The sequence below is a fragment of the Crocodylus porosus genome, unplaced genomic scaffold (genome assembly GCF_001723895.1).
Source record: "Crocodylus porosus isolate Cpor-Errol unplaced genomic scaffold, CroPor_comp1, whole genome shotgun sequence".
NCBI classification, from domain to species: domain Eukaryota; kingdom Metazoa; phylum Chordata; order Crocodylia; family Crocodylidae; genus Crocodylus; species Crocodylus porosus.
In genome coordinates, this window is record NW_017728915.1 from 6,867,129 (window position 1) to 6,879,747 (window position 12,619).

Below are 12,619 nucleotides of genomic sequence, written 5' to 3' on the forward strand. Positions count from 1 at the left end.
TGAAAGCAATCACAAAGCAGAAGAGTTCTAGGCAAACTTTTATGTTCTCATGTCAGCACAGTACATGGAAATGAATATAAATACAGACTGTGACTCTGTAGCTCTGGGAACCAGCAGAAGCTCCACAATTTTTCAAGGCACCAATTTCAATTTGCATTTCTGCTACAGCTGGTATTATTAGCAAAACCAAAATGTGAAATGCAATGGGTAGGCAAACCTCTCTGCACCTGGCCCACTGTCACCCCAATGCTGCCAGTGTGACAGATAGTGGCACTGGATGAGGCAATGGATGACTATGGACACCCCTTCTGACAGTTTAACTGTACTTTTTTAATACATACATACACACACACACGCGCGCGTGGATGCGTGCACACACACACACATGCATACACATGCACAGACACACACATACATACATGCATACATATATAGGTATGTGTGTGCATGTGTATGTGTATACCTTTCCCCCATTGGAGTTTTCAGTTTCCTTTTCATCTCCACCGAGATACTGTTGAATTGATTCATCCTGCACAATTAAAATGTGTTCAATTAGCAGAGAGAGCAAGAACTCATTAATTAGATCAGGCTCCAAAGTCAAGGGAAATCACAGAATCGCCTCTAATTGTGAGGCGACACTAACAGACTTCCTTTCAATCACTCTGTAGTTCACCTTAATTGCTTTGCTCTGATTCAATTTCTATTTATTTTTTTTAATATAGCCCATTAGCTGAATGATGTCAGAATCAATTACGAAAAATAATGATTTGCTTCTTTCTCTTCATTGCAGGATGGCCCCTCCCCTTCCTGAGGCCCTGGTTTCATCCTGGCTGTAGTGTTTGACAGTAAAACATCCTTATTTAATTGCTGGCACAGTCTAGAAATGATCTATTTTTTGTCAAGAAATTGGGAAGAAGGAAAACAAAATCCAGCCTAGCACTCCTGTATGGTGTTTCTGCCCTTCCCGGTGCTCCTCTTCTTGGAGCCTTTTTAAATATTTACAAGTCCATTTACATGCATCTGTGGCCGACCACTGCTGCCTCCATGGAGGGAGTCTTTAGCAGACACTCACCCTAGTTCTTAATAAGCATGTGTAACTTTAAGGATGTCACATAGCTGCAAGCTGCCCCAACACCATCCTGAATTGCTGCGTGCTATTGGCTAGGTCTTTGACCCGGTCCACCATGTCCTTGGCTGCAGATGGAGATGGGTACTGGAGTGCTGCAGTCTTGGTAGTCACCACAATCTCCTTGAGCATGTCACATAGCAGGTTGCTATAATGAGTGATCTTTTGGCGGATGTCCTGGGCTTTGGCCTGACGTGATAAGGTGTCTCCAATGAACACTAGCTTGTGGGCACTGAGAATGACAAATTTGCTGTGGGCCACAAAGATCTTAGGTGGTTGATTGGTGCTGACAGCGGTGAAGAAAGCGTCAACAGCATTGGTCAAAGTGGTAATGCTGACCTCACATTGCTCCAAGTAGAAGAGAAGCAGCTGCCGGTCAGAGGGGCAGAGGGCACTGCCACCCCGCACCTGGGCATAATGCTGTGGTGGGGTCCAGTTGGAGAGGTCATTGTCAATTGGGCGCGTGACTTCCTGCTCCAGTCGCTCAAACTGCTTCAGCTACAGGGAGGCAGGAGAAAACAGTGAAGTTAGGTAAATATGGGGAACAATGCACTGACTTAATGTGTGAGACAATGTCTCCCCTCAAGGCTGTCTCCAGAAACTACAACAGCCTGTCTCTGTCTGAGCCAGAGGCACAAATCACTCCTGGCCTTTGGGCTGGGATTTTCAAAGGAATCTAGGGAAATTGGGTGCCTAACACCCTTAGTCTATGAAAGATTCAGCCATGCTGCCAAAGCCATTGGCTCATTGCTGTACAGCTTACCTGCACATCTCAAGGAACTGGTCAGCTTGCATTAATTTCCTAATAGCAGGGGACTCCACAGTGAGGCAGTAGTGAAGCATCTAATAACACCCGTGAAGCAAGGCAATGCCAACTCCTAGCTGGACTGTGGTGTGACTGGGCATTGAATAGAGCCATGTCAAAATTACCATTCCCTGTGGACCAACCGTCAGCAGCAGCCATCTTACAGTAATGAAGCATGTAAAGAGCAGGGGCCTAGACCCAAGCACAAGGACAGGGGAATGGCAAAATATGGATAAAAGTGATGTTCCGCTTTGCAAAGCTACTGACAGAGATGGCTTCTCCTTGCTCAGAGCCATCCCTGTGCAGACTGGAGGTACTGCTGCAGCCTAAAAGCAGCAAGTGTTTGCTGCCAGACATTAACATGAGCCCTGCCAAGTCAGCCACAGTTGCTCATGCTCCAGCAACAGGATTGCTGTTCTATCTGCTAAACTGGACTATCTTGTGTACCAGTGCTGCCCTCAGCACGTGCACCAAGGCCCTGAGAGTGTTCCTGAAGTTAGAACCCAGTCAGGCTAACCTGTGTTCCTGGTGATTGTGACCAAGACAGAAAAAGGCCAGCGTGAATGTCTACTCCTTCACTGAGTAGACTAGGCTAGCAACTAGGAAAGGCAATTTCCTGGTGAAACAGGCCTTCTGCTCATCTCTGGCAGTCAACAGGGAGCACCTTTACAATTACTTGGCAGAGCAGAAACACACACAGGCCAATTCTTATGTGCAGCAGTGAATTGTACCACTGGAGCTTCTCACCCAACACCATGAGTCTGTTTATGCCATGGGCTTAAAGCCTTTCCCTTGCTTCTGGAATTCATCTTGGTATGCTGCAGAGCAGGTCACTGCAGACCACTGCACCAAGGAAAGCAAGGGAATTCCCTGTAGGATCCTGCTGCCAGGTAGAACCCCCTGCCCTTGTCCACAGGATCCCACCCTTACCTGCTGCTGCTCCAGCTGCCCCTTGCCCTGCCACATGATGTTGCCCTTTTCTAGCAGTTCCTTCTGGGTTTTCTCAAACTCCTCCTTGCCCTGGAAGGAAGGCACACAAAGGTGGTTAGTGAGGACAACCCTGGGGACCCTGTCACAAAACAGGCCTGCAGCAGGGGAAGACTGTGTGTGGGCACAGGGCGAATATAGCTCTGGAGGGTCAGCACCATTGTCTTTCCCTGCATAGCAGAGGAAAGGCCTTGCCCTTTAAGAAAGTGCCTGGTACACAGCTCCCAGCTGTATCCAGACCCATCACACTGAGGGTCTCCTCTATCAGAAGCCCCCAGCATGAGTCCTGGCTACAGAGCAAGGATGGGTCTCTGAAAGAGTCCCCTGAGGCTCTCTGGCTCTGAATCTGAATTATAATGTCCATGATATTGTCCTATGATAGGGCTGCTCCTGTGAGCCCCAAGGGCTGTAGTCAGCTCAAACCAACAGAGCTAAGTGACCACCCTCCACCTCTAAACCAGAGAGGTAGCCATATAGCACTGGCAGGGCCCATCCAGCAGTGTCTATTCTGTCCAGAAGTAGTGTGGGATACCACAAGCTGGAGACCAGGTCTCCAAAGCATGCTAGTTGCCCAGGGCAGGTTTTTGTGCTAAGTCTGCAGCACAGTGAGCCAGCTGACAATGAGGTGGCACTGCAGGCATGCTGCTGGGGGAGACAAGCTAGCTAGAGTCCTACCTGGGCTGGCCAGTCCCATCAGCTCTCTGTGATCAGCAGTGCCCCATAGTGACCTATGAGCAGGCATGTGCAGAGGGGAACAGAGCACCTAGCCCTGCCAGTGGCTGGCATTAAATAGAGAGCCCCCCCATACTGGGACACTGTGATGAGTGCTCAGCCCCTCCTCACCCTGGGGCAGTCAAGGAGAGATTCCCCTAATGACCTGAGTTGGGTGCCTCCCTCAAGCTGCCCTGAAGCTATTCCGTGCATCCATGCGACCAGTTTTTCTGGCTGCAGGTGGGGAATGCAGCCACATTAGTGTGGGCTGGCTCACCTCATGGATGGTAAGAGCTGCCACAGACAGAGTAGAGTTGGTGCCTGGGCACCTGAAGGAGGGTGTCATTAAGGGCACATGGAGAGAAGCTCCTCAGAGACCTGCTGCACCTCTGACCACTGCAGCCCCCTTAAGCAAGGGAAGGGTGCTGGAGAAGGGGGATATGAAGCAATTGAAAGGTTGGTTTCTCATGAATTAGTATCTACAGCATTCCTTTCTTTTGCCCCAGGCTCTCCTCAGCTTGGTCCCACCTCCACTAAGCAGCTCCACCAGTGGGTCCCCTCCTGGAAAGCTGGTTGCATGGCTGGGAGACCGTCTCCCAGCCATGCCCTGGCAGTGGCCAGAACTGAGCAATGTTATAAATTACTAGGAAAAGATTTAAAATAATTTCACAAATACTCCATAAGTTGTACAATTTAGAGTAAAAACCTAAATTATTATTTTGTACAACCATTTTTATGGCAGAATTAGGAACTGCACCTGCTAACATATGCTCTGGCAGTGACCCTGGCAGTGTTCAAGGTAAAGAAACCAGTGCTGCTAGCGGGTGGCAGATGACTTCTGCCCCTGCTGGCCTGGTCATCAGTTGTCCTGTGAGACTGGGGAAATGCTCAGAGCCCAGAGGGCCCCCTCCTGCTGCTGTTCCAGTTAGACCTGGCAGGCACTGAAGCTGGGGCTGCAGTGCAGTGAAATGGGGGCCTCTTCATCAGAAACTGAGGTCACAGAGCAGAATGCCCCTGGCCTGTTGGAACCTCCCTGGCTCCAGGCTTTTGGGCAGAAGCTCCTGGTTTGTCACAGAGAGCTGGTCCACCACTTGTGGAGTGAGCTGCTTGGGGAAGAACCATAGTTGGTGCTAGAGAGGGGAGAACACACAGAGGAGTGGGAGTGGGGATGCTCAGTGAAGCATGGGCAGCAGTAGCAGGGTCTGGCTGAGGATATGGGGAGCATGTATCGGGGCCTGGCCTGGTCCAGAGCACAGGGCTCCATGTGATTTCCATGGATGCCATGAGAAGATGGAATTGGGTGGGCAGGCCCAGCCAGGAGGCCCCTTGCCAGTCTGTGCCTGAAGCAAGGCGGTCTAAGGGGATCAGTAACACCCTCAGTCAGCACATACCAGGCCTGCTGCTTCTGTGCACCCAGCAGCGCCCTGTAATGCCTGGGGAAGAAAAGGGTGTGAGCAGCATGGGGCATGTGGCTGGGAGTGAGGAGAAGGATCCCACCCCAGTAACTAGGAAGCATGATGCGAAGCCAAGTGTGCAGGCTCTGTATTGTGGAGATTGGCATGGTAGAAGCAGCTTCAGAGGTCAGCAGAACAGAAGATCAGGTGAGAGATGTAGAAGGTGCTGGGAATTCATCCAGGCACCCAGTACTTGGGACATGGGAAGTCACAGAGGTGGGATTTCCCTTTAGGACAAATACTAAGCAGGTGCTTCTCATGTGTGGTCCTACTCACATGCCCTGGAGCTGACCTAAGCCCCCAGCCTGGCTCCAGCAGGGATTCTACACAGGACACTATGAAGTTCCCACAAGCTGTGTCCCCACTTTGTGGAGCACTCAGCAGGAGCTGAAGGGGGAGGGACATACCTCTCCAGTTCCACTTTTGGGGCTGCTGGGGCCCTGCATTTTGTTGGGGGCTCAGAGGTGGGACCTGGTCTGTCTGGAATCCCTGCTCCCCTGGAAACCTCTGCTGGAAGCTCCCAGAGCCAGGTCCCCATCTTGCTGTGATGTGGCCCCACTCCCTGGAGTAAGGAAGTCCCTCACTGCTGCCCACACCCACCTGTAGATGGACATAGTCATAATCCTCCATCCAGCCACTCTCGCTGTTCTCATATGGTCCGTCTGGCGACTCCTGTGCTAGGAATTTGGGTGGGGAGGGCAGGGGCCGTGACTGGATGCTGCTAGCCTTGTCAGAGGGCCCTGTCTGGTAAGTGGGCAGGTGGCTGTTGCCATCCACAAGTGTGGCTGGCTGTTTTGTCCGTTTGAAGAGCAGGGAGGCATTGCCATGCAGGAAGGAGGCCAGCTGCTTGGTGTCATCAGGGATGCCACGTGAGTACATAATAAAGCGGTCCAGGTCATCAGTGCAACCTGGTTTGCTGGCCACTAGGGTGCTGAGGGCCCAGCCACAACTGTCCAGTGCCTGGCTGTGCCGCACTAGTGCCTGGTTGACATCCTCCATCTTCTGCAACTGTTTGCTAAGCTTGGTGTAGAGGGAGCGGTCAGAGGCCTGGGCTGCATTGCCCACAGCCCCACGTGCGAACTCCAGCAAGTCCCTGAGTGCCACTTTGACGCTCTCCACTGCCACCTGTATGCTCTGTGCATTGGCCTCCATCTGCTCAGGACTTCTCCAGCTGCCACTGATAAAAGACATGAGGTGGGAGACAGCGGTACTGATGCCATGCTGCAACTTGGCCAGCATCTCCATGGCAACATCCAAGTCCAAGCTGAGCTCCTTGCTGGGGCCTTTGGGCACGGCAGCTGACTCCTTCACTGGAATCACGTCAAGAGAGGATGTGGAGATGTTGCTCCTAGTGCTGCCTGTGCTGGAAGCTGAGAGCCTCTTGGCATCACCTGCCTTGGTTTCTCGGTCCACCTGGGGAGGGACATCATAGATATACTCGCCCTCAGCATCCATGGAGGCCTTATTCCCAGTGTGCAGCTCCCGGGGTACGTCATACACGTCCTGCACTGGGAACACAGGTCCCCCCAGCTTCTTCAGGCTAGGTGGAACATCATAGATTTCCTGTGAGAGGGACACCTCAGGGGCCCCTTTCCCAGCTGGAGGGGGCACATCATAGATGTCCTCGGGCAGATAGTGCTCCTGTGAGGCCGATGATGCATGAGCCAGGATCAGGGGGTGCCGGGTTGGGTCAAAGGCCTTCTGCTTGGCAAAAGCAGGGGGAACATCGTAGGTCTCCTCTCTGATGGGGCCATCTGGGACATCTTTGCTTACAGATGGAGGAATGTCATACACCTGCAGAGGGAACAGATGGCATCTTTTAGGCCTGCTCCCCGTCCTGATGCTTCTCCTACCACAGAATAATACCCCCAGTCCCACAGCAAATCACAGGACTGTGGGACTACATCATGAATTTATTGGTGATCTCATAGTGATGTGTGTGTCTGTACACACATGTGCATGCCTCACCTCTCCAACCTTTCAAGTATAGTGGGAGGTGCTGAATATAGCACCTCAAGGCATATAATGGCCCTTTAATGAGCCAGCTGAGTGTCCCTGCCAGCTTGTCACAGAACAAACACTCTGCCTTTTGTTGCTGTCCTGGTTATAGAAATTGCCAGTGAAAGGCGTCCCCTGTACTGGTAAGTACTCAGGAGGGGCTCCCACTGTGCTGTACACCGCTCCACTGGCATATGGGTGCCCACTAGCCAGCACTGCAGGGTCAAGTCAGGGAAACTTTATGATAGGTCATGATTCCTGAGATCTCCTCCACCCTAGAAATAAACCCTGCTGCTCTAGGCTGTGGTGGAGAAAAGAGGGGCAGGACTATCCCATCTAACACAGCAATGCATTTAAGTGCTGCCCTGCCAGTTCAGACTGGCAGGACACAAAACAGGCATGAAATAAGCATCCCTCTTGCTCTGGGTACAAACAGGCTAGCACCAACATTGCCACCCAGAGTAGCAGGTGCACATGGCACATTGCCACAGCCAACAGCAAGCCCAAGACACAATGCTCCAGGATTGACCTGAGACACAGCTGTTAACCTGACGCTCAGTGGTGGCCAGCTCTCTGGAGCTTTCACCAGGCTCCTGAAACATGCTACTTTGAAAGCGCCAGCTCCTGGAGACAGGTGAATCGGTAAAAATCTCAGCTTCAATTAAAAAGAAGAAAGAGGAACTTTCTACCACAGTGATTAGGGAAACCAGCTCAGAGAGACATGTCAGGGGCAGGCCAAAGGCTCACACACCAGAAAGTAAAGAACACACTTGGATTTTCATTAACAGAAGAAAAACCTCTCATGGTTACTAACACAAGCTCACAATTCTGGGGGCCTGACTCATGCTTTTAAAGGGCTTGAGGCTGGCTCTACTGCTGCCTGCCCTGTGGACTAGTCCCTCACTCTATATACAGCTCCATCTCCTTGTGACCCTGCGGGCTGAGTGCATCTCCCTGTCCCCTCTCCCAAAGCTGATATTTCCATCTGTCAAGGGCATATTAGGGAATGACACAAAGTCTCCAGCCACTGTTTCCTTGTAGTGCTTATCCAGCTCCCAAATGTGGCACCGCCCCACTCAGAAGCTCTGTGACCTGATTCCAGGAGCAGGGATTTGTGTGTGTGGTATCTGATATTGAATCAACTGCACAGTTGGCATAAAAATTCTGCCCTGCCCCTGCCACCATGCAAGGTACCTCTGGAAGTGCTATAAAGGCACTGCCATGCTGGGGAGGCTGAGAGCACTGGCATGGGAAAAGGCTGGCTAGTATCCCATGCTGCCCTCTGGGCTGCAGGGCAGCTGAGTCACTGGGCTGTAAAAGGAACATGAACATAGTCCCACTTGCCTGCCCAGCCCCGGCGCAGCAAAGCAATCCCCCCACACCACTGCTCTCTGCTGTGATGCCTGGCTTGGGTGTGCTTCTTAGCATCACTTACAGTTTGGTGCGTTTGGAACGGCAGGCTCTTTTCCACGCTGGGTGGGATGTCGTAGATCTCCAGGCTTGGCTCTCTGCTGTTGGGACCCTTCACCGCCATGGGAGGTGTGTCATACACCTAGGGCAGGACAAGGAAAGGTGCTGGATCAGGCATCTCTTCTGATCCTCCATTCTACCCACATATTTCACTGCAACCTGGAAACTCCCAGCTGGGGCAGACCTGAGCCACACTCAGCCCCAGGCTGGTCTGTAACAGAACCCAGTGCCTGTGGCATCAGAGAAAGCAGATAAACTGCATGGTAGCTGACATGGGCAAGCTGCCCTGAGCATCTGTTCTCCTGCGCTCTAACAGGAAAAGGTCCAATATTCCTTTCAGACCCATTAGTGCAGGGGTAGGCAAAATGGAGAGTCTGGCTGGTGGTCAGACTCCATCTCCTAGCAGCCCCTGCCTGTGTCACTCCAGGCAGTTTCTATGGAGACCTCAGCAGTGGTGAGGTTGTGACAACAGGGGGCTAGGGTTTCCACGGAAACTGGCCCCAGCAGCGCTGGCAGGGCATGAGGCTGGGAGGGGAGCTGTTCCCAGACTGGGAACTTGCAGCGGTGACAGCGTGGTCCAAAGCTGGGGCAGAGCTGCAATCCACTGCCTGCACACCCCACACTGCATGCCACATCCCTGACCCTGGAGCAGCTCCCCACCCAGCCGCATGCTCTGCCAGCACTGCTGGAGCTGGTCTCTATGGGAAATCCTGGCCTTGTGCTGTCATAGGCTGCTTCTGGGGTCTCCGCGTAAACTGGTCACAGCAATGCGGGCAGGGGCTGCTGGGAAATGGAGTCCACTGAAGGCTGAATTTCGCCTGCGGGCCATACTTTACTTGCCCCTGCATTATTGTGATCATTTTGGATACTCCCTTTGCACCCAGATGCTCATAGTGCCTTCCATCTACCCCACCTCAGTGTCCCGTTTTCTGGTTTGAGACAGGGCAGACACTGGAGACACTGGACACTGGCAGAGCTCTGGGGGGCAAAGGAGAAAGTCCTGGGGTGACATGTCCCCCTCCTTCCACAGTAATGAGCTGTCCCTGAGCAAGTTACCTATCCCCAGGTCTAATGGGCAGATTCAGGGCCTGGGGAGGAAAACCCTGCAGGAGGGAAAGAAGAAACCAGCCCCCTCAAGGGGCAAACTGAGGCACGTTGGATCTGTACTCAAAGATGACCACTTTCTCCTATGCAGAGCTCACCTCTTGGCTGTACTGGCTGACGAGGCCTCCACGGATGGGGGGCACATCATAGATCTCCTGGGAACCAGATGAGAGCAGATGCCGGGGAATGTCGTACTCATCCTGCTCACCCTTGGGGGAGTCGTAGATGTACACCTGTCCCACACGGGTGGGCACCACCACCTGGAAGACAGCAGGAGCTGGGTGAGCACTGGCATATGGCACTGGACTGGACATGTAAGGCACTACCAGGCAACACAGATACCCAGAAATACTGAGAATTTGAGACCACTTGGCTTGGATCCTTTTGGCCTTGCCACACCCAGCAGGGGTATGCAAGGATGACATCCAAGGTCTTGGCTAGCATAAGTCTTGGCACTTCTCACAGGCAGCGAGGTACTGTGCTTAGCCCTGCCAAGCGCAGTGAGAGGCCCAGCCCGGTGGGTGCCAACAGGATGAGAGCTGCTTGGGGTGGGCCGTGTGGTCCTTAGTGACAATGTCACCTTTCTGCTTTGCTCTCAGCTTTTCAAATGCAGGTGCTGAGGATGAAACTGGGTGTGTCTGTGTAGCACTCTGCATCTGCAGGATGCGAGGTCCTTATCATCCAGCCAGCTCCTCCCACAGCAAGCCTCTAACTATGGCTCTTGCAATTTCTCCCTTCCCTCTTGTACCCCAGTTTTGCTGAGGGTGAAGGGGCAAAGGAGGCATCTACAGCCACCAGACCCTGTTCCCTGACCATGGAACGGGGACTCACACTGTTACACCTGCAGGAGGGCACCATTAGGGGCCAAGTGGCAGCCTCAGAGATATCATGTGACACATAAATTGGGCTCCTTAAACTCTTTACACCTCCCTCCCTCTTTTATGCCAGGTCACTTGGGAAGGACAACACCAGCAGCTCATAGCTGCTGTTAACTGGTTCAGTGCCTCAGCTAGAGGAGCCCCATGCACCCATGAAGGTCACTGCCAGGTAATCACCAGGGACAAATACAACTCACAGCATAACATAGCTGAGTCCCTTTGACCCTGGGAACTGGGGCATGGAAACTCTGAGAGTCATGGAGTCAATAAACAAGCCAGAAACTGAACCCATGCTTGACAAATGCTGAAAGCAAAGTGCTTTCCCATCTAGCTTCCCCTGCAGGTGGGGCCATGAAATCCCCTCGCTGAGACAAGTGTGCAAAAAGCTGAGCTCCCCATAGCTTGTGCCTTGAGGAATGCACCAGGTCACCAGCCTGCTTTGGTAAATGTAGGATGACACACTGGCCCTGTTGTTGCCACACTGCCAGCCACAGCTGCCCTCCAGGGCCAGCCGGCATTAATGCCAGCTGACTCAAAATGCCACAGCTGGTCTGATTCGTCCTCGTTACCTGTTAGGCTGGAAACTGAATGGTTAGGAGGCAAGTTGCTAGAGGGCCTTGACTGGGATTCCCACACAAACATAATCTCCCAGGGGCTAGAAAAAAGCCAGAGGGAAGGTCAGAGAAACAAAGATGGAAAACCACCGAGGAATCTGCATTTGTGTGCATGGCCCTGGCCTAAGGGAAGGGCTGGCAGAAGTCAGAAGTTTTAGTATGAAGCAGGCCCTTTCCACTGGGGTCCAGAGCAAAGCTGCCAGGGCCCGGGACTGGGTCAGTGTCTTGGACATTTTTCCAGGAACAAGGCTCCAAAGAGAAATGCTGCAGGGCCGTGTATGTCAAATGCTGCTGGACAGCATATGTCAAGCAAAGAGGAGCAAAAGGAAAGTAGCTCTGTGAAGCACCTATTCAGGTGGGTATAAAAGGGGTGCTGATGCATGTGGGGAAGTGGAGTCAGGGCATGAATGGGAGAGCACAGTTTCTAAGGCAATCAAGAGAGGGAATATCAGTTTCTGAGGCTTCCTGGAATGGGGGTGCAATCCCAGGACAAAGGACATTTGTGTTCAAGTCCTTGCTCCTGTGCTGTGTGACAGTGTGTAAGTCCCTCCATGCCTCTGTTTCTGTGTCTGTACAGCAAGGATAATTGCCCCATGCTGCCTTGCAGGGTATTGTGAGGAGAAACACATTTAGGACAGGGAGGGGCTTGGATCCTAGAGGAACATCTGAGAACCAGCAGGAAGACGCTCCCAAAATAGAAACAGCAGTAACCAAAAATTTGCTGCAGATTCCTTTAAATGCTGACATTTCAGGAAGTGTCCACAAGCTGCACAGTGGAAGAGCAGATGTGGGGATACCAGGGTATCATGTATGCAGCTTTGCCCCATGAGTGCAAAGGGGCAAGCAAGCCCATGCCCTGCCTGCAAAGGTACACATGGCAGGCCTGTGTAATTAGGTGGAGCCCCCCCCCCATGCACATGTGCAGCTTATGTGTGTAGAGGCTGATGGGAGGCAGTTGTTACAGTTCTGTAATAAAGGGGTACTTAGCATGGCACACGGCTGCTCTGCTGGGACACCTGAGGGGAAGAGGGGCTGAAAGCCTGGGAAGGCCGTGCCATGGAAGGGGAGGAGGGGACCCATCTGGTAAACTAGACTCTTCTCTTTGCCACTCGGTGTATTGAAAATGATAGAACTTGTCTCAGCTGCAAGAGACAGACCCTGCCCCTTTCCTTCCACCAAGGGCTGTGTTGTTCTGCAGCACAGTGGGTGCCTTTCCCTGCCCTCTCCCTGTGTTTGTGCACAAAGCACCATGTGAGGGGTGCCGAAGCCTGTTCTGTGCCAGGGGAGAGGGATTAGCTTTAGCTGCAAAAGGGCTGTACAGAGGGCTGTAATGTGCCCCATGCAGCCAGAGTCCTGTAACCCTCATCGAAGGTGGGATTGTCTCACCTCTAATGGTCAGGGGCTGCCAATCCTCACCCTGCAGCACACAGCCCCTCTGCTCTTCATATGAGGGGAAACAACCTGCAGAGCAC

At 52.5% G+C, this 12,619-nt stretch overlaps 1 protein-coding gene across 1 annotated transcript in view; it reads right to left on the reverse strand.

Annotated features, from left to right (window-relative positions):
- Positions 1-456: 456 nt before the first annotated feature.
- The window catches only part of BCAR1 (BCAR1, Cas family scaffolding protein), a 42,139-nt gene continuing 29,976 nt past the window's right edge, over positions 457-12,619 (reverse strand). Inside the window, exons 3-7 of the mRNA XM_019535411.1 lie at positions 9,754-9,915; positions 8,517-8,633; positions 5,684-6,877; positions 2,862-2,951; positions 457-1,624 (exon numbers count right to left, since the gene is read on the reverse strand). Of these exons, the coding sequence (XP_019390956.1) occupies positions 1,109-1,624; positions 2,862-2,951; positions 5,684-6,877; positions 8,517-8,633; positions 9,754-9,915 (2,079 nt within the window). The 3' untranslated portion in view covers positions 457-1,108. The remainder of the gene's footprint in view (positions 1,625-2,861; positions 2,952-5,683; positions 6,878-8,516; positions 8,634-9,753; positions 9,916-12,619) is intronic.